Source organism: Mytilus trossulus, chromosome 2 (genome assembly GCF_036588685.1).
Source record: "Mytilus trossulus isolate FHL-02 chromosome 2, PNRI_Mtr1.1.1.hap1, whole genome shotgun sequence".
Lineage (NCBI taxonomy): Eukaryota > Metazoa > Mollusca > Bivalvia > Mytilida > Mytilidae > Mytilus > Mytilus trossulus.
Window position 1 is genome coordinate 4,421,287 of NC_086374.1, and position 20,208 is coordinate 4,441,494.

A 20,208-nucleotide genomic window follows, 5' to 3' on the forward strand; every position below is an offset into this window, starting at 1 on the left:
TTCAGGCACTTGTCTCAGAATTTTTTTTTCTTATATACCTTAATATAACACATATAAAGGTATATAATCTGAGACGAGTGCCTGTGCCATCCTACACCAACAAAGTTTGATAATTACTTTTTAAAGAAATTTCTTAAGATTATTTAAGAGATTCAATAGTGCAGTACCTAAAAAAATCATAAATATTCTTTTAAAAAATTTTCGAACATTTAATATAAAAAAAATACAGAAAAATTATGCTATGTATAACAGATTGAATATTTATATATAACACAGGATTTGTCGATACGATTCGGTAATCTCAACGTCCTAGATATTAACTTGTATTTACAGAGCTATCAAATAGTAGGTAAATTTAGAATATCTGTGTTGAATATTTATATCTATAGGAAATGCGTGGTCACTTGAGATAAACTTATATTTCACGCTGCCTAATACACACATATAACTACACAGTTGTGTTATATTTCAGATACTCACAACATGTCGGGTGAAAGTGAAAAGGTGGTGCCAAGGCAAGAGCTACATACATTTGTGGTTCGAGCAATGGAGGCTGTTGGTCTGCAGACAGACAGGAGTTCAGTCCTAGCCGATTTGCTGGTATCTGCAGACTATAGGGGGCATTACAGTCATGGATTGAATCGACTAGGTAGATACACATTTATTTTGTATCGATAATTGGAAGTATACATGTACTTGTAGCTTACCTTTAACTATTTCAGAGATAAATATAATCTAATCAAGCTTCCGTCCACATTTAGTACAGGGTATATTGTTAATGAATTAAGTCACTTGTATTTGCTCATTTCAACTATGATACAAATTGAAATGGCGAGGGCGATTATGCATATTGGATCCGATCGGAATGATTATTTGCAAATTAATATATAAAACAAGAGCTACATTTAAGATCATCTAATATTCTTTCAAACTTGATATGGTTCTAGTCTAATAAGCACTAACATATTGATATGAATGAAACAAGAATAAAAAAGAAGTATGACAGCCATTCGTGGATAAAAATCATACCCGTTACGACTGTTGCTTTTGCATTTGTTTAATCATATAGATTTTGTTGTTGTTTGTTGTTTTTGTTGTTGTTTTTTTCTTCTTTTTTTTGGGGGGGGGGGGGGGTGGGGGGGTAATGTTTTGTGTATTTTCATGTTGTTTATTCATCTCTATAATCATCCATACTTCAAACTTTCTGATGTCTTAAGGTTTCTCGGGCCTATTCGAAGTTTCTATCAAAAGTGCCGTATTTTTGTTTATTCTATTCTTTATAGATAATGACTGTCCCTTTGGTATCTTTCGTCCCTCCTTTTACAGAAAATGAATCAAATTGGTCGAGAAAAAAAAGGGGGTCACGGACCATTTAAGCTAAAAATTTTACTTTCAAACAGGTATGTAAAAGGGACCATTTTCAATGAAATGATGGGGAAAATTGAGGTGTTGACATATTTTTATCGGAATAACGTTCTATGACACTTGATCCAAAACTGAAATATAAAAAACTGAAATTTAGCTTCTTAGAATGAGGAAATAAAAAACATTTATAGGTCACCGATAAGGGAGAAAAAAACATTTTGGCTTAAAACCTAATTTTTGGCGGGAAAATGGTGAAAGTGGGTGTAATGTCATTTTGACCCTTTGATAAATACGGATAATAACGAAAATATTCTATTAGTCACATAACTACAATGGTTTAACATTTCTCAGTAAGCAAAATATTGAAAAAAAATATGCTGTATTAACGATAAATACTTTTGTAATTCATGCGTGAAATTATGCGCTGTCGAATAGTCCCGAGCCACCTTAACCACAATATAAAAAATCACTTCGAGCGCACCAAATGTAATACACATCACTTGGAGGGATATATGAAATTATACTATCATTTGGAGAGTTGTACAGATTTCCGCTGTAGATTATACGAAAGAAGCATTTCAGACTGTATAATAAGCGAATTATGATAACGTACCTTTTTTTAATGTTACAGATATGTATTTGAATGAAATAAAATCTGGAACAGCATCTAAAGAAAATAAAGAACCGGATATTGTAAAAGAATCTGCTGGAACAGCACTAGTGGAGGGAAATAATTTAATTGGTAAAACTTGAATTAGACAGTTAAATTGTGACACTAGTATGTTATTCACTGTGACATTTGTCTTGTTAAAAGTCCACATTGTCATAGCAAAAATAGAATTGTTAAAACAAATGTCTTGGTCTTGTTTTTGAGCTGCATGTGTTAAATGAGTTGACCATAGATGTTTTGGTGTGTCTTTTTTTCTCGTCAATTTTGTAGTGACTTTTGGTTTATATATTAGCTTCGTGTTGGGAAGTATGCTTTTATTTATGAAGTGTTTCTACGACGGTTATCATGAGATTTTTTACGAAAAACATTATGTAAAAGGTCAAATTTACCACATGGATATTCAAACTCATAAGTCGAAGACAAATTAATAACACCGACAGATAACGAAAACTATATTTTGTAAGTACGACAGATCAGGTTTTTGTTTAGATCATCAGTTAAGTCAGTTTGTTGGTAAATAGTTTAACATAGTTGATGTTTTAGTCCTATAACATATAACACCGAGGAATTATTTTGTTTTATCTCTATTTCTATTTGCTAGTTTCTATTTACTTATTTTTCTTTTTTTATTATTATTTTTACTATCAATGTGCCACCTCGCATAAAAAAAACTAATATGAAAATAATAGTAAAAACGTGAAATTGCACGTGAAAAAAATTGAATAAGATTGTGAAGTCAAATGCCATAGGACTAGGCCATATATATATCAAGAAAGAGAAGTTATACAATACAATAGAAAAGCAAGGATGTGGTGTACTCAAACTGTTTCAATTATGTATATATTACAGACTATTTAAGCAGTGCTTGACTAAGAAGTTCTAAAAATAATTGCACACCACCATTTGATTTTCTTACTAGTCTTTTCCTTGCTAAAGAACTTTTCGTCTTGATTGTTTTTGTTTTGATTTATATTTCGTTTTATTTTAGGTCCATATGTTGCCAGATTTTGTATGGACCTTGCTATTCAAAAAGCAAAAACAGCTGGTATAGGTTTTGTTTCCTGTAGAGGTGAGTAGCTGGTATAGGTTTTGTTTCATGTAGAGGTGAGTAGCTGGTATAGGTTTTGTTTCCTGTAGAGGTGAGTAATATAGTAATATTATGTTTACATATGTTTACATTTCAATATGGAGCAATAAAAAGAATTTTCATCAACACTCACCCACTTGATTCACGCAAAACTACTAAAAACTTGAACACTGACTTTTTCTTCTAGGGTCAAACCATTTCGGAATAGCAGGGTGGTATAGCTTGCGTGCAATGGAGCAAGGTTTTCTGGTAAGTAAAGGAACAAATGATTTAGACAATAAAGCATCAGCTGTAACTGATATAATTGGCTTCTTAATGAACCACGAGCTCCAAGTGGCGAAGTTAAAAATCGTTCCTTCGTAAATTTTCGGACGCCATCACGATTTGATTTTACCGTTATAGAATAATTGTTTACAAATGACGACAGAAACATTACGCTTCCATTCAAACCACAACCCTGTCCTCATTTCTACAAATTAGACTTATCACCCAGTCTATACTTACACATAAGAAAAGTGATTGTTACTTCACCTGAGATCTTCTTCTTCTTTAGGTTTTCAGTAGTCCTTCATTATCTGAAGATTATATACCGTTTTGCGCTGCGTGGCCTATATTTATATTTACAAAAACACAAAAATAATTGAAAATGAGTTTGGAGTGCGTAAACAAAAATTTTTTAAATTGTGATTAAAACTCCCGGCCCGGCTTTTGATGCGGTTCGTGTTGCTTTAATTGAAAGGTAGTCTTTAGCTTTTTAGGTTATGTGTTGTGTACTGTTGTTTGTCTCTTTGTCATTTTTTTTTACTTTAGCATGTCGGTTATTGCTTTCGACTTTCCAGCTTGAATTTCCCTTTGGTATCATTCGCCGGTTATAGGGATTTTTTTCTTACTACTATTTAACTTCTTGATAAAGGTTATTATTTTACTTTTGTTGTTGTTGTAAATCATACTTTTGTTTAGAGATTATTTCTAACTTATTTTAGGGCATGGCATTCTGTAATACCTCTCCTATGATGGTTCCTCCACGAGGGACAACGGTAAGTAGAAGTTAAAACAATTATATATTCTGTTATTTTTAATTGGAAGAAATACAATTAAGCATTGATGTATTACGTACGAATCGATGTCCTCATTGGTGAGTAATGAGTTCATTACTGACCAACTCAGACATCGCTTGAGCAACTCACTTTTCAAGCACTCGCGAACCTTTCAAACATCAGCCATTGATCAAATCGACTAAACTCAACTTGACTGTGTGTAATAGAAATCAATAACAATAACTGGTGATGTACCAATTGCTACCGTCTTCTGACTGTTTTTTTTATGTATTTGGGTTCTATCAAATGGACATTTATTCGCATTTTATTTTTAACATACTTCATGCAAAATTTTCAAACTACAAAACAGGTGGATACTCAAAAACCTTTTCTTGTATTATGTGTGTTCAGTAACTGAAATGAAGAAGTTTTGAAATCATTACAACTAACTGTCAATTGTTTCATCAAGTGAGTTATGCAGATATATACTATTTATATATTTTACAGAGAACGTTGGGAACAAATCCGTTAAGTCTAGCAGCACCGGCCAATAATGGTGATAGTTTTGTCTTGGATATGGCAACCACTGCAGTAGCATTAGGAAAGGTATTTGAAATATGGTGGACCTATTATGATAACTATAATGACTTTTCTTATAAATGCTATTTTTAAACATTTACATATTCCAACTTTATTAAAAGGTGGGATAGCCTGTCCTGTTTTGAAAAATGGAAAACCAAAAATTGATCCGAACTCATATCGGAAAATAACTATAACAAGTACAGTAGGAAAAGTTGTTGAGAAAGCTCATTTATCTCAAAATAAAGACTCTGTAATTAAAAACCAAAATAAATTACAAAAAGGATTTACCTCTGGAGAAATGCCTATTATTGCTGCTTTAATTTTAACTGAACTTATAATTCAAGCAATTAAGACAAAATCACCACTTTATGTGGCTTTAATGGATGCAAGGAAAGCTTTTGACATTGTGTGGCATCTTGGCCTGATGAGAGAAATGCACAAGTTTGGATTAACGGGGGACAATTGGTTATTCTTTAAAAGATGGTATGAAAATCTTAAATCAAAAATTAAATGGAAAGGGTTGCTTTCAAACTCAATAGAGGAACAACAAGGTGTACGACAAGGCGGTATCTGGTCACCGACAGCCTATAAAATATTTATAAATTCACTTTTACAAACGTTTGAAAGAAATCAATTAGGAGCATGTATTGGACCCATTTATTGTGGTATCCCAACAGTAGCTGACGATGTTGCTTTAATCTCAACAGATCCATATGAATTACAAACAATGTTAAATGTACAGGCAGATCATGCAAACAAATTGAGATATCTACTCAGTGAGCAAAAATCTACTATATTAGTATATAACGATAAATTGCCAAAATCTTGGTTTTTGAATGGAAAATCAGTAACACTTTCTGAATCTGCAGTTCACCTTGGAATAGATAGAAATATAACTAAAAATGCAGGGGTTAAAGAAGTTGTGAACAAGCGTATTACTACGGCAAGGAAAACTGTATACTCTCTTATGGGTGCTGGGTTACACGGTTTGAATGGAGTAAATCCAAAAGTTTCTGTACACTTGATTCAAATATATGTTATACCTAGACTACTATATGGGTTAGATGTCATATCGCTCTCAAATACAGATATACAAAAGATGGAACTATTCTTTAGACAATTATTAAAGCAAATTCAGCACCTGCCTAAACGCACATCAATAGCTGCAACTTTACTATTATTAGGGCGTATTCCTATAGAGGGAGAAATTCATAAGAAAATTCTGAAAACATTTGGAAACATAATTAGAAATGATAAGTCTGTTGAAAGAGAAATTGCTTTTAGACAATTGGCTATGAAAGATGAAAAATCTGGAAGTTGGTTTACAAAACTACACAATTTAACTGTAATTTATGGATTGCCATCGCCTTATGATATCATTGAGAATCCACCATCAAAAATAAGCTGGAATAGACTTGTGAATAACTGTATAAATAATCATTTTTTACAAAATTTAAAGAAGGAAGCTAAAGAAAAGTCATCCTTGAAATATATTAATTTTAATGATTCCAACATAGGAACTGTGCATAATATTTGGAAAAGCAGTGGGACTGACCCGTACTCTGTTAATATGGCTGCAATTAAAGTTAAAATTGCCACCGGAATAATGATTCTTCAGTATCAGAGGTCTAGATTATCAAAAAACTGTATCTCAGCAATCTGTCCATTATGTAACATTGAACCAGAAGATATGACTCACTTTATACTTAAATGTGAAAAACTGTCAAGCATAAGAAATCGCTTTATGCAAGAGTTGAAATCTCTTCTCGTAGATTGTAATAAGCCACCTTTGCTAATTCAAGAACTATTTGATGACAAGGAGAATCTTTTACATCTAATTATAGACTGTACATCATATCATTTTCTTACCTACAAGGAACAGGTCCGTATAGAGACATTAACCAGAGGTCTGTGTTACAAACTATATCACAAACGTTTACTTTTAATGTCTGAGTAAATTTGATTCGCATTTACTGGATTGTGTCAGGATTTATTCTGCAATATTGAGAGATGGATAGTGTTTGAACTGAAAACTCGTATCCAAGGCTTGTAAAATATCAAGTGGTTTTAGATTTTAAATATTTTATTAGCGTGTTTTATATGGAATAATTGCTTACCAAATGAACAGTGAAACGTTTTTTAGATTTTAAAGATACCAAGGACAGTGTTTTGAACAGTAAATGCTATTGCGAGGGCAGGAGTGTTTTAATTATAGTCTATAACACTATGTTATATGGAGATATAATAGTGATCCGGCTATGAACGATTGGACTGTGTAATATATATATTAAACTACGTTTACATGGTGATGGATTAGTCCGCATGCTGTATATATGTTACTGTTATATAAATCATTATAATAACTACCTACGTATATTGATTTTATGAGTGCCCCGTGTGTAAGGGTTAGGGTGCAAATAAGGGTGCAAATTGGAATTACGCTATAGAAGCGAAGCTCCTGCTAGAGGAGGAAGATAAAGACTAGGTAACAGGTAACAAAAGGTATACAATGTTCAACATGTTTTAAATACGGCTAATTCTCTATTGAGTTGTCTTCTTTTTTTTTGCATAATTTTTTTAAAACATATTCGTATTAGACCAAATCACAGCAAAATAAATGTTTTGTACAGGAGTAGAAGATTTTGTTTAATAATCTATTACACATTACCCATTGGTCAATCACATATAGACAGACGTGCGTATAATGACAAATGTACATACTGTATGGGTTTTTTCACAGGCAGAATTAAAAGACAGAAAAGGAGAACCGTTACCAAGTGGTTGGACTGTTGATAAGAGTGGTCATGTAAGTTACCTTGTTTACAGAATGTATTTATTTTGTTTCACACAACATGTATGCAAGTTCCCAACATGTTACAGTGTACTACGTAGGCTGACAGTTATCAAAGGAAACACATTCTGAGATCAGTGGTATCAAAATAAAATTGAGAATGGAAATGGGGAATGTGTAAAAGAGACAACAACCCGACCATAGAAATAACAACAGCTGGTCATCATTGCAGCGAGAAATTCCCGCACCCGGAGGCGTCCTTCAGCTGGTCCCTAAACAAATATAAGTACAAGTTCAGTGATAATGAACAGTTAGGCCGTACTAAACTCCAAAATATACACAAAAAACTAAAATAAAAAAATGATAACATCAACATCCCTATTGTTTGTTTATTAAAGTCACCCAATTAGTATCATGCTACTGTATAAAGAAGATTTAATTTGTGACTAAATCTGACAAGACTGTTTTCTGTCCGGATTTTTAAATTTAAATTCCCTATATATAGCCCAAACAGTATGCATCCTTGAAAAGACATCAACTCTGCAGTGCCTTAAAACTAAACAAATCTCCATTTCCAGTATGTGTTTTGACATAATTACAAAAAACAACATTTGACCTAAAATACGAAACTAAAATAGTGTTATTGTTTTGAACAAAAACTGATTGAGATTTTTTTTAAGAATGGTGTGTTTATTTAATTTTTGTTTTGCCAGGAAACACACGACTTTAAGAATCTCCATGGTTTGATGCCTCTTGGTGGAAAAGAAGAAAGTAGTGAGTTATTGTTGATTGTAATAATAATAATGTTACACTACCTGAACAAAAACCTTAGTTACTTACTTAAAGTATATAAATTAAATAGAACTACTGTATCAAGTGCACTAAATTATTTATATTGATCACAAAGAGGTCCTAACATTTTTGAAACTATAATATCAAAAAACGACGTATCTATAAAACTAAAGCCACAATCAGCTTGATTTATGGCAACTGTTTTATATATATATTTTCGAATGGTAAATGACTGAGCTTTAAATTTTTCAGTCCGATAAGTCATCCAATTGTCCATGCATGGTTTTAAGTCTTTTTGAAGCAAACAATGTGTCGTCACTCATGTCAAAATTTTGTTAGTAAGACAAAATTTCGGTTGGCTCTTTCAAGAGGCTTTCAAACAATGAAAACAAGATTTAGAAATATTACTAATGAATGCTTGGAAATATATACAAGCTCGTGTGAACTTCTAGTTTTGCATGTGAAACCCCATAACCATTAAAGCAATGTATTTCATTAGAATGGTAGACATACATATATCTCAGTAAAACGTTTTTCATTTAAAATCATCTATATATATATATCTTTATTCTCATAAAGCCAATGCATTACATCGGTACAGAGATAACAAATACAACAATAAATATTTACAATATGTACAAAACAAGCGAGAGAGGTTACAAAAGTTACAAGCCAGGAGTACAAACACTAGTATTTATATTTTTTTATAAAAGAACAAAGCTTCTTCAGAACTGTTTTTTTTGTACTTGACATAAGTTCAGAGAATTTAACTGTATTTTGCCGTTTTGTAAAATATGCAGTTAAAAACTCTTTTCGTTTTTGATGGAAAAAATTGCATTCAAATATAAAATGATATTCGTCACCTATTTGTCGATTGTTACATAGACTGCAAAAGCGGTTTTCTCTGATCACGTTTTGCCATCTTCCTGTTTCAATCGGCAGCTTAGTATTAGTCGTTCTAAATCGACAAAAAACAATAGCGTCTTTGAAGTCCAAAATATTAAAATATTCTTCGAATTCCAAGTTTTTCTTAAAAATTTTGTAGTTTATACCTTTTGGTGAATTTTGAATGAGGGAATTCCAGTTCTGAATATATTGATCTAGCAATCTCTGCTTTATAACAGTTTTTAACCATTTTTTATTAACGAAATTTTGTGACTCCCATATGTATGAGAAACCACAATCTTGAAATATTTTTTGTATAAACAGGATCCATTTTATCTGGTTATTATGGTGATCGTTCATATGACGAGAAAGTTGATATAATATGAAGGAAAACTTTGCTTGTTTACCGGATATCAAATTTGCCCAGAATAGTACTGTTCGAACTTTAATATCTATTTCGATCGGATGACGACCTAGTTCCCCGTAAACCATATAATTTGGCGTTGAGGATTTCAAGTTTAAAAGAATTTTACAAAATTTTAAATGAATCTTTTCCAGGATATCATTATTACCAAAGCCCCATACTTCGCACCCATACAATAGAATGGGCTTGATCATTTTGTCAAAAAGGTCAAGCTGACATTTAACAGAAAGCTGATACATCCTTCCTATTTTCAGGACTTCGTACATGGCTTTTAAGGCCTTATCGGATACATATTTTTTAGTCATATTAAAGTTTCCTGTTTTAGTAAACACAATACCCAAATAGTTGAACTGCTTTACTAACTCAATGTTTATGCCATTATAAGTAAATTGGAGATTTTTTGGCAAACGTCCTAAACCAAATACTAGGGTTTTAGTTTTGTCAACGTTTACTTTCAGTTTCCAAACCCTACAATAGTCATGAAAGGCATTGAGTTGCGTCTGCAGATCCTGTGCTGTTTCGGCCAACAGCACCGTGTCATCTGCGTATAATATGATAAAAAGTTTTAGATGTATTTCTAATTCTCTTTCAAGATCTTCTGATAAGGTTTTAAGTCCTGTAATATTTTTACTAACCAAGAAATCTTCTAGATCGTTTAAAAATAAAGAAAATAGGAAAGGTGATAAGTTTTCTCCTTGTCGTACGCCGTTGTCACAAGCAAAGTATTCTGAATTACAATTATTGTATGATATACGAGATTTAGTATCACAGTACATATTAGATATAACCTTATACATCTAACCATTTATATTTGTATTCTGGATCTGTAATTTGTTATATCAAAGATCGGAACTTTGTATGATATCTTTTCGTACTCCATCCGCCAAATGATTAATGATATGAATATTTTATAAAAGGTGGCTACAAGGGCTATGGTCTCGCTATGATGGTAGAAACATTTTGTGGTATTTTAAGTGGTGGAGCTTTTGGACCATTTGTACGACAGTGGAAAGCATTTGAAAGACCCGCAAACTTAGTGAGTTTATTATTTTTCGTAACTATATTTGTTGTTTTGGACAGTTTTTATGCAAAGAAACAATAATTGCAATACATATCTTACATTAATGCATAAGGCAAAAATGTAGTAGTCTGAATTGCGAACTTCGAGATGCAATATCACAGATTGTTGATATTGTGAATGTGGCAGATATGTTGAAAATACAAACCACATTTCTCAAATTATTTTTGCATTTCAGAGAAGTTAACTCTTGCAAATCTTCGAGGAACGATTTTTCAAATTGAATATTTACGAGTTCTTTTTTGATGTTCTGATAGGACTTTGATACAAACTTAATGTTTATTTATAGCAGTTTAAAATTAAACGGATTCTTACGCAGACAACAAACTATCTCGCATCACACACGTCACGTGTAGTCCCTCAGAATAGAAAGCTGGTTACTTTGGTGTTCTTCCGTCTGCCAACAAAACCATTGTCATTACGTGGCTTTCTTTTGACTATGTTCGTCTGGTGAGCATCGCGATTTGAATCCAATGACTCGAATAAAAACATTGCCACGCTTTTTGCACGATAAGAAACCTTGCAACAAGCCTTTAAAAGGCCCGAATGTGACCTGTTGCAAAGCAAACTTTATGTCCGTATTGCATATACCCTCATTTTTAAGTGAGTCAAAATTTTACCGACCTTTAATCTGGGCAGGATCTACCTATTGTAGTTTTGTTTATTTGTTCTCGTCCTTAATAAGAATGATATATTTGCCACTGGATGTTGTGGAACCAAAAAATAAAGCAACCAATCTATGCAGCGCCATTTTTTCCCATTCATTTCAAATCTCATCTATTTTTGTGTCAAGTGTACTTTGATAGATATATTTTCTTATTTAAACAAATTGATAATTTGTTTTAGAGACTATATAGCAAGTTTATCCGTTTTCGATTTTATTTTTTTAAGTATGTGTTAACAATCAACCATCTTGTCTGTGTAGTACTTTTCATATGAATTATAGTTTGGTCTTGTAGGGACAGTGTTTTATAGCTATAGATCCCAGTCAATTTGAAGAAGGATTTACGGACAGAATGCAGACATTAATTGATGCTTGCCGGGATCAGCCATCAGTGAGTTTCATTAGTACTGAATATAATTCAAGATAGTTCTTTTTTTTAAACTGGTCTAAATTCTATCTAACCGGATTGGTCGAAAGAAAGGTCAGGCTTTAAATGAGGAACTGCGGCGGGCATCTGCCATAGGCCCGTCTCTCAGATATTTTCAGATATTTTAAGCAGCAGGCCAATATATGGTGTTTTTTTTTGTAATTATTTTATTTTTCAAGATGAAACATGTGAAATTACATAATACAGTATTAGACACAAGGTATAAAAAGTTAATTAATACTTATCAGATCGATTAAATCATAATGGTATAACAAGATATAAATATTACAATTGATTTTGTTAATTAAATGCTGCTTCTAACAATTGCCACTTCTGATCCATTTTTATTTTTTGTGTAGGGGTTAAGAAACATACAGAGTATTTTTCTATTGTAATCCAATACTTTAAATATTCTATCCCACCATATTTTGTGGGCAATACACTCTTACATCTACATTTGTATATATAGTATTTAAATAACAACAAGATATTATTAACTGTTTTACTGTTGACAGAATCCTCAGACACACCTAAAATGACCTCTTTTGCACTAAAAGGCAAGAAGATTTCATAATTTCTAATCCAATCTATAATGGATAACCAGAAGTTTTGTGTTACATTACATTCCCAAAAAATGTGAAAAATATTTTCTTTAACTTCTGATCAAAATGTACATAGTTCAGTTTCTTTTAATTTACATTTATATAAAAAGGAATTACATGGTAAAATCCTATGAACAATCTTAAATTGAAAATTTTGTAAAAACGAATTTTTGGTTATAATGAAGGGCATGGAATAAATAGCATTCCAATCTTCAATCTGTAAATTTAAGTCTATTTCCCATTTGTTACGGGAAGAAAGAGATAATACTTTATTATCCTCCAGAAATAAATTATAGAAAAATTTACAAGACTTAGGTTCTTTTTTAACTTTATCTACTAATTTATTTTCAATATTATCAAGTTTAGAACTACCTACTATCCTACTTTTCCATATATTTGGAATAGCACTTAAAATACCATAAAACTCTACAAAATTAGTATTGAAATTATACTTTTTCACAAATTCTTCATATGAGAATAATGTATTATTATCTGACACCAGATCATTGATGAAAAATATGCAATTTTCAATATATTTACCCTTCAAAATCATCTTGCCATCCATTTTGATGTTTTGATTTAGCCATATGGACTGGACAGAATATCGGTGTTGTTTTCAACTTTCAGTTTATTTTTCAATTTTGAAAAATTAACCAGGATATCATGCCAAAAGGGATTGACTTTTTTTGCTAAATAAAACAATCCTTCCTTACTTAAATGTAAAATATTGTCCCCCCCCCCCCCAAATTTTTGTATATAACTAAGCAGCAACACTTTCCAAGGAGAGTAATTTTGGGGGTCTAGTAATTTATACAGCCAAGACATGTTAACGCTATAACAAAAATAGTAAATATTAGGCATCTCAAGACCGCCATCACAGTGTTCGGACATAACCACTGTTCTTTTCACTTTATCTGGTTTTCCTTTCCATAAAAAATTGAAAAATATATTTTGAATCTCCTTCAAAACCCCATCCCAATATATGGTGTTGCATAGAGGGGGTCTCATTGGCGGGTTCTGATCCCGGATCCCGCTTACTGGTTTGTTAGATTCCCGTATCCCGCTTACACTATGTGCGTAAGCAATTCTCATTTTTAACCATAATTTTTGTGACAAAAATGTCGGTTATTGATTTGGGGATGCTCGGCTGGCGGGCGGGCGGGCGGTCGGTCGGTCGGTCGGGCGTGCGGCAATCAAATGTTGTCCGTGCATTTACTCATGAACCGTTCAACCATTCAAATTTTAATATGTTGTTACTAACAACCAGATGAAGGTCAAGTTCAATAATGGCGATTTTGACTTTTACCGTTCAGGAGTTATGGTTTTTTAAAGATTGAAAAATGGCGTTTCCAGTCTTGTCCGTGCATTTACGCATGAACTGTTCTACCAAAGCTTCCCAAATTTTAATATGTTGTTACTGATGACTATAAAATGGAGGTCAAGTTCAATAATGACGATTTTGACTTTTACCGTTCAGGAGTTATGATTCTTGAAAGATTGAAAAATGGTGTTTTCAGTCGTGTCCGTGCATTTTCTCATGAACCATTCAACCAAAGCTTTTCAAATTTTTTAAATATGTTGTTACTGATGACAAAATAGAGGTCAAGTCCAATAATGACGATTTTGACTTTTACCGTTCAGGAGTTATGGTTCTTGAAAGATCGTAAAATGGTGTTTCCATTCACGTTGTTGCATTTACTCACGAACCATTCAATCTAAGCTTTACAAATTTTAATATGTTGATACTGATGACAAAATAGAGGTCAAATTTGATATTGATGATTTTCACTTTCACCAAATTGAATCATCAGTAATGGTTCTTGTGATATTGCCAGGACACAAATAAATGCTAATAAATCCGGTTTGCTGTCGTTGTGACAGCCTCTTGTTTTGTCATTTCTCGGGTCCCGCAAGACCTCATTTCCCGTTTTCACGACACCATAATTTGACTTTCACGTTTCACGCTTACGAAAATTTGGCAATCCCGCATCACGCTTAGACCCCAATGAGACCCACTATAGAACGAGTATAAGTTGTACATGTTATAGTTCCTCTAACTCCAACCTCGTGTTCATGGATCAATGATTATGTTAATGTTTTTGTCATACCTTGACCACACAAAATAATTGATCGTAGTTTGCTTAAAGTCCAGTGTTAATCTGAAAGACTATAAGTCTACACTTCAGTCAGAATTAGTAAATAGGCAATACATTTCAGGCTGTGTATTCTTGTTTCACGAGAGGTCTGTTAATAGCTAAAGGAAGATGTGGTATGAGTGCCTATGAGACAACTCTCCATCCAAGTAACAATTTATAAAATTAAACCATCATAGGTCAAGGTTCGGCCTTCAACACGGAGTTTTGGCTCACACCGAATATTAAGCTATAAAGGGTCACAAAAATTACTAGTGTAAAACTATTTAAGGGGGCTCCTGGGTATAAATCAAAAAAAAATTCTAATATAGGATTTCGCTATATTTTTCTCTAACTAAACTTTATCCTATACCTAATAGAAAAATAACATAAAAATATGGGGTCACCGTTCATTTAAGCTCACAATCTGCCATCGAAAAAAGCATGCATTTTTGTTTAGGTACTTTTTTTTTCTGTTGAACTAATAGGAGAAAAAAAAGGTAAAATCGAAATAAAAAAAGAACCTAATATAAGAAATTGCTTAAATTTTACAATTGTTTAGTTTAAGTGCAACTTATTTGAAAAAAATAATAAAAAATATAGGTCACCGATGAGTTTAAATTGATATTTCAATTTTAATGCCAAAAATGTAATTTTTCACCAAAGGGAGATAATTTGGAGCTTTTTCAATGATATAAAAATTTTAAAAATCATTTGGGGCTGAAACGCCTTGATTTTTTGGGTTGATTTTTGAACCATATCACAATTTTACAACTTATAATGTAATGAATAAAATTTGTTATGAAAAATAAATGTTTAAATATTTTCTAGGTTTTTTTTTGTACCGACTAGCCTCCTTAAACAAGAAAACTAACGGTCTAATTTGTATAACAACGAGAAACACTTATGCACCACATAATTTCGCATGCATCTCGGTACTCTTATATGATTTGTTTGAATTTACAGGCGGATAAGGATCCAGTATTAGTCCCCGGAGACCCAGAGAGAAACCACATGGAACTCTGTGACAAACTCGGTGGCATACCTTATCATGAAAATCAAATAACATTTGCTGTGAGTATATTCATTTTAAAAAATATAATTGATTTAGAAATGTCTATTGATTATTGTGATTATCATTATTGTTGAACAATGGAACACAATTGTGACATTTTGAATGATATATATAAATTGAAGAAAAAAATCTCGGTTTTGAAATTATATTTATCGATTCAAGTTGGTGTGCAAAATTTTATAAAAACCAGTGACATCGCCCGGTTACTCTAATTTGATCTTAAACATTATTTAAAAGCATGGAAATGTCGCTTTGTAATTGAATTATCCTTCAACCTGTTTAGTCAAGATCACTGGTTGGTATTGCTAGAAAAAACGCACACCATGCGTTCAAAATCACGAATCTGATATCATTGATGTCTGCTTCAATCATTGTGTCGATACAACTAAGCTTAGAAGTTATGAGAATCGAGGCGGTCTCGTGCTAGCATGCTTGTCTATAGTGTTATAGTTCATGCCAGGTTTGGACCTCGCCAATGTCAAGCGAGAAATTTACAAATTTGGCGTGTGCTGATTTTCTACCAACTGATCAACATTAATACTCGTCGACTTGGAGGCAAGACGATGCGTCAGATTATAGTATCATGTCTTTTTGTGTGCTGTTACCATGTAAGCTAGCCCGCTATACATTAAATTTGTTGTGTTTCGGTCTACTACGAAGTAGGACAGCCTTTTACAAATGAGTTTCATTAGTTTGTTATCATCCTGAATACGTTTAATATTTTCTGTTGGACGTTAAAATCGACCCATCAACTAAGTATTAAGTATAGCAAACACAACAAGCATAAGTACCTTTTTTCTTAATTTTAACCAATACATAAGCATATTTCCAAGTCAAACACTACTATAATCAGTTGTTTTTATTTTTCAGAATGAAATTGCAACGACCTACAAGTTAGCGCCAATGAAAACTTTATGATCGAAACATTAATACTGAACTAATAACATTTTTCATTGTGCTTCCAATAAGGGATATTCTAAATAAATATTATCTCGAGAATAACTTGATTGTTAAGATCAATGTGCTAACTGCATGGTGCTGAACAAAAGAAAACTTGTTTTATGAAAAAGTAACAAAATCAATAGTTTGTTTACGTTGGTAACCTTACTTATTTAAAGTCATTTAGAAACATTAGCTCAATTATGTATATTTTATATAATGTGTTAACATGTGAGGGAAATTTAACACTGTTTCCGATTGATACATTTCGTTGGTCACGAATGACAACTCTTTTAAAAAGTTCTAAAACACTGCCATGGGAATTGTTGCTGCGTTTATGTTTTGTATGTTGGTGTTTAATTAGCTTGTAGACAAAAATAATGCCTAGACCTTGGACTTTTATTATTATAGTCCCAGCCTAGACTGAGAAGTCCTAGCTGATATGTAAAGTTAAGTAAAATAATGTTGATCAACGTCACTGAAATATTAAGTATATGCAAAATAAACAAATATCAGGCGCGTAGTCCCTATACGACAACATGCCATGAACGCTTGCACGATGATAGAGATGTCAAAATCGGACAGTACCTTGCATCTTTTACAAAATTTGAATTTTTATTGCTCATGTGAGTTTCGGAGCACATTTTATAGATTATGGTATACCTGTCGAATTGTTTTTGAGGTATCGAATGTGATCCGTTTGAGGACTCAAAAGAACGTAAAAGTGTTGTAAATTGTTACGAGCTGAACCATGCGATGTATCTGTTTGCAATGAGATACATTAGTACCAATCGGCATAACACATTTATCCCAACCCGTTGATATCGATGAAACTATGCCAAGGCGATGTGGTCAACAGACTACTAGCTCATTATATTTTGCGTTCATAGACCACATGAAAATGGAACTAGAACCGACTCCTGGTATGTAATTTAGACGAAGTTGATCGAGAGGTCGTTCGATGGCAAACATACTGATGTGTAACACCTCGAGATTCCAGTATGAACATTGACAAACTAATAGGGAAGTTTCTGCTAAAACCCGAAGAGCAGATTTTGTACAATTTTGAGTATGTATTCAATTTAATATTGATATGTCCTGTTAATAAGAATTCTGAATATTGTGCATTCCGATGAATTGTCTATAAGTCTTACGAACATATACGTCATATAACACCTCTTTTAACCGTCCAACGACTGTAAACCGAAAAAAAAAAAAATTCTGCATAAAATGGTCCCACAATGTGTTTGTTGTATCTAAATAGACAGGGTGGTTTTTTTTCCGATGGCATAAGAAAGCCGAAGTTCAATTCATAACCTCAATCCCAGAACCTACCAATACGTCACTTAGTCACTGTTCTTACTATGTTGCTAATGGATGTGTCGGGAATTTACCGCCAATACATTTAGCAAACTTTCATTTCAATATATAGTTTTTATTGATATGCCTAGGTTTCTACATCATTTTTTCTTTCCTGCTTATATTTTTTTTTACAGAAAAAGGTTGTCGGGATTTAAAGTCATTTAAGTTCGGGACCTCGGGATTTCGTGTTTTTTTAACCCGAGATTTCGGGATCAGGGCCCTCCTACCATCCCCCAATATTATGGTCATTACAGTTTATAGAGACCTAGGGACACACCTTACACCTTCCATTTCGGATGTATGTCTCTTTTAAAAATATATAAAGTACTAATTTACCATGCATATATATGAATGTCATTGTAATTAGTTTTGCCATTCAATAGGAGAGGAATTTGTATAAGTTACTGTCACTTGTTTTTCCAATTCATGTATTGTATTGATGTACGTTTTTATTTATTTGTTTCTAAAATGAAATGTTGTTTACACTGTAGCAATGCCCTGGGATAAATTGTATGTTATGATTTCATCCCAAGTTTCATTGTATACTTCGATTTATAACAAATTTGTCAAAACACACTTGAGATATACGGAGCCATGCTTTTTCTTAATGAAAAAAAATACTATATTCCCAAATTATTAACTTTTTCTTTATTATGATGAGCTTAGTTTTTTGTCTTTTTGTTGTTTAGATTTACAAGTATCCGGCCCATGTCCGCTTGCATTTGTAGTATTTGCATGTTTATCCATCTGAGGATCGATTTCAGCCTTCTCAACTTATTTTTATTGTTCGTTCTTATGTTGTACCACTGTCCCAGGTTAGGGGGAGGGTTGGGATCCCGCCACATTATGTATGTGTGTGCCTGTCCCAAATCAGAAGCCAGTAATTCAGTTGTTGTCGTTTGTTTATGTGTTACATATTTGCTTTTTTTTTCCCATTTTGATGCCCCATTTATAGGCATTATGTTTTCAGGTCTGTGCGTTCGTTCGTTCGTTCGGTCGTCCGTTCATTCGTTCATTCGTCCGTTCTTACGATCGTTCGTCTATTCCACTTCAGGTTAAAGTTTTTGATCGAGGTAGTTTATGATGAAGTTGAAGTCCAATCAACTTGAAACTTAGTAAGCATGTTTCCTCTGATATGATCTTTCTAATTTGAATGCCAAATTAGATATTTTATCCCATTTTCACGGTCCATTGAATATAAAAAATGATAATGCGGATGGGGCATCCGTGTGCTTAGGATACATTCTTGTTTGTATATAAATTAGGCCGTTAGTTTTCTCGTCTGAATTGTTTTACATTGTAATTTTGAGGCCTTTTATAGCGGACTATGCGGTATTAAATTTGCTTATTGTTGAAGACCGTGAGGTGACATATAGTTGTTAATTTCAGTGTCATTTGGTCTCTTGTGGAGAGTTGTCTCATTGGAAATCATCAAACATTTTCTTTTGATATATAGGTGTACCAGATGAGTTCTATGATGGATATAACAAAACCAAGACTAAAATGGGGAGGGGGGGGGAACAGGCCAAAAAATTATAGACAATGATCATTTATAACATTGTTATTGTACGCAAAAAAATAAGGACAGTTCAATCAGGCTTGTGCAGAAAGGATTTCAACACAATTCAAGAAGTCATTGATGCCAAAGTTGGTATCTGTCCTATTAAAATCTGCTCTAGTTATTCGTTAGTCATTAATTGCAATGTTCATGTGGTTAAAAAAAATTTGCCTTCCATCATCCATAAGATTAGCCGCATCAATGTTTCCTTCTAATTCACAATCAACTAAATCTCGTTCATTGAGCTGTGTACCAACTGGATTCTGTATGTGACCGGTGATCCAAATATTGACAGGAGATGCTTTTGTTGTTCTCATTCTATGGCTTGCCCAAACTTGAGTTCAAATATAAAGTCTTCTGTTAATTTTATATATGTAAATGTAGAACAGGGCTATTAGATGCAGTCCATTTAGTTGATCGGAAATTCCCCAGTCTTCCAAAGGATATAATAAGTTATAGAAATAGCACAAAACACTCTCGTTAACGTCCCTTCACAAGAAGGCTCTCTATTCTCTGACTGTGCGTGCTTGAGTCTGTAATCACTGTCGTCACCATGTTTTGTCAACATGAAATCCGCCACATATAAATTTTCTAGTCCCTTATCTGACCAGAGGCGTATTAAGAGGAGACCTAGGGGACCCACCCCCCTTTTTCTGGAAAAAATTTGGTTGATTATATAGGGAATCACTGATGCATGATCGGAGCGGGCCCCCTCTTAGGCAGTCTTTGGGAGGACTC

The 20,208-nt window shown here is 33.0% G+C and overlaps 1 protein-coding gene across 3 annotated transcripts; it reads left to right on the forward strand.

The window, feature by feature from the left end:
- Positions 1 to 278: 278 nt before the first annotated feature.
- LOC134706316 (uncharacterized oxidoreductase YjmC-like) lies at positions 279 to 16,939 on the forward strand. 3 transcript variants are annotated; one of them, XM_063565147.1, is made up of 13 exons: positions 279 to 345; positions 473 to 649; positions 1,997 to 2,107; positions 3,024 to 3,104; positions 3,310 to 3,371; positions 4,106 to 4,159; positions 4,667 to 4,765; positions 7,482 to 7,547; positions 8,246 to 8,306; positions 10,551 to 10,669; positions 11,671 to 11,766; positions 15,503 to 15,610; positions 16,482 to 16,939. In XM_063565147.1, the coding sequence occupies exons 2-13, from the start codon at positions 484 to 486 to the stop codon at positions 16,527 to 16,529; spliced, it is 1,071 nt and encodes a 356-aa protein (XP_063421217.1). In that variant the 5' UTR covers positions 279 to 345; positions 473 to 483; the 3' UTR covers positions 16,530 to 16,939. The 3 variants fall into 3 exon arrangements, with proteins under 3 accessions (XP_063421217.1, XP_063421218.1, XP_063421219.1); XM_063565148.1 differs by having other exon boundaries at positions 331 to 349; XM_063565149.1 differs by lacking the exon at positions 279 to 345 and adding an exon at positions 3,122 to 3,139 and having other exon boundaries at positions 361 to 649; positions 3,024 to 3,086.
- Positions 16,940 to 20,208: the final 3,269 nt, after the last annotated feature.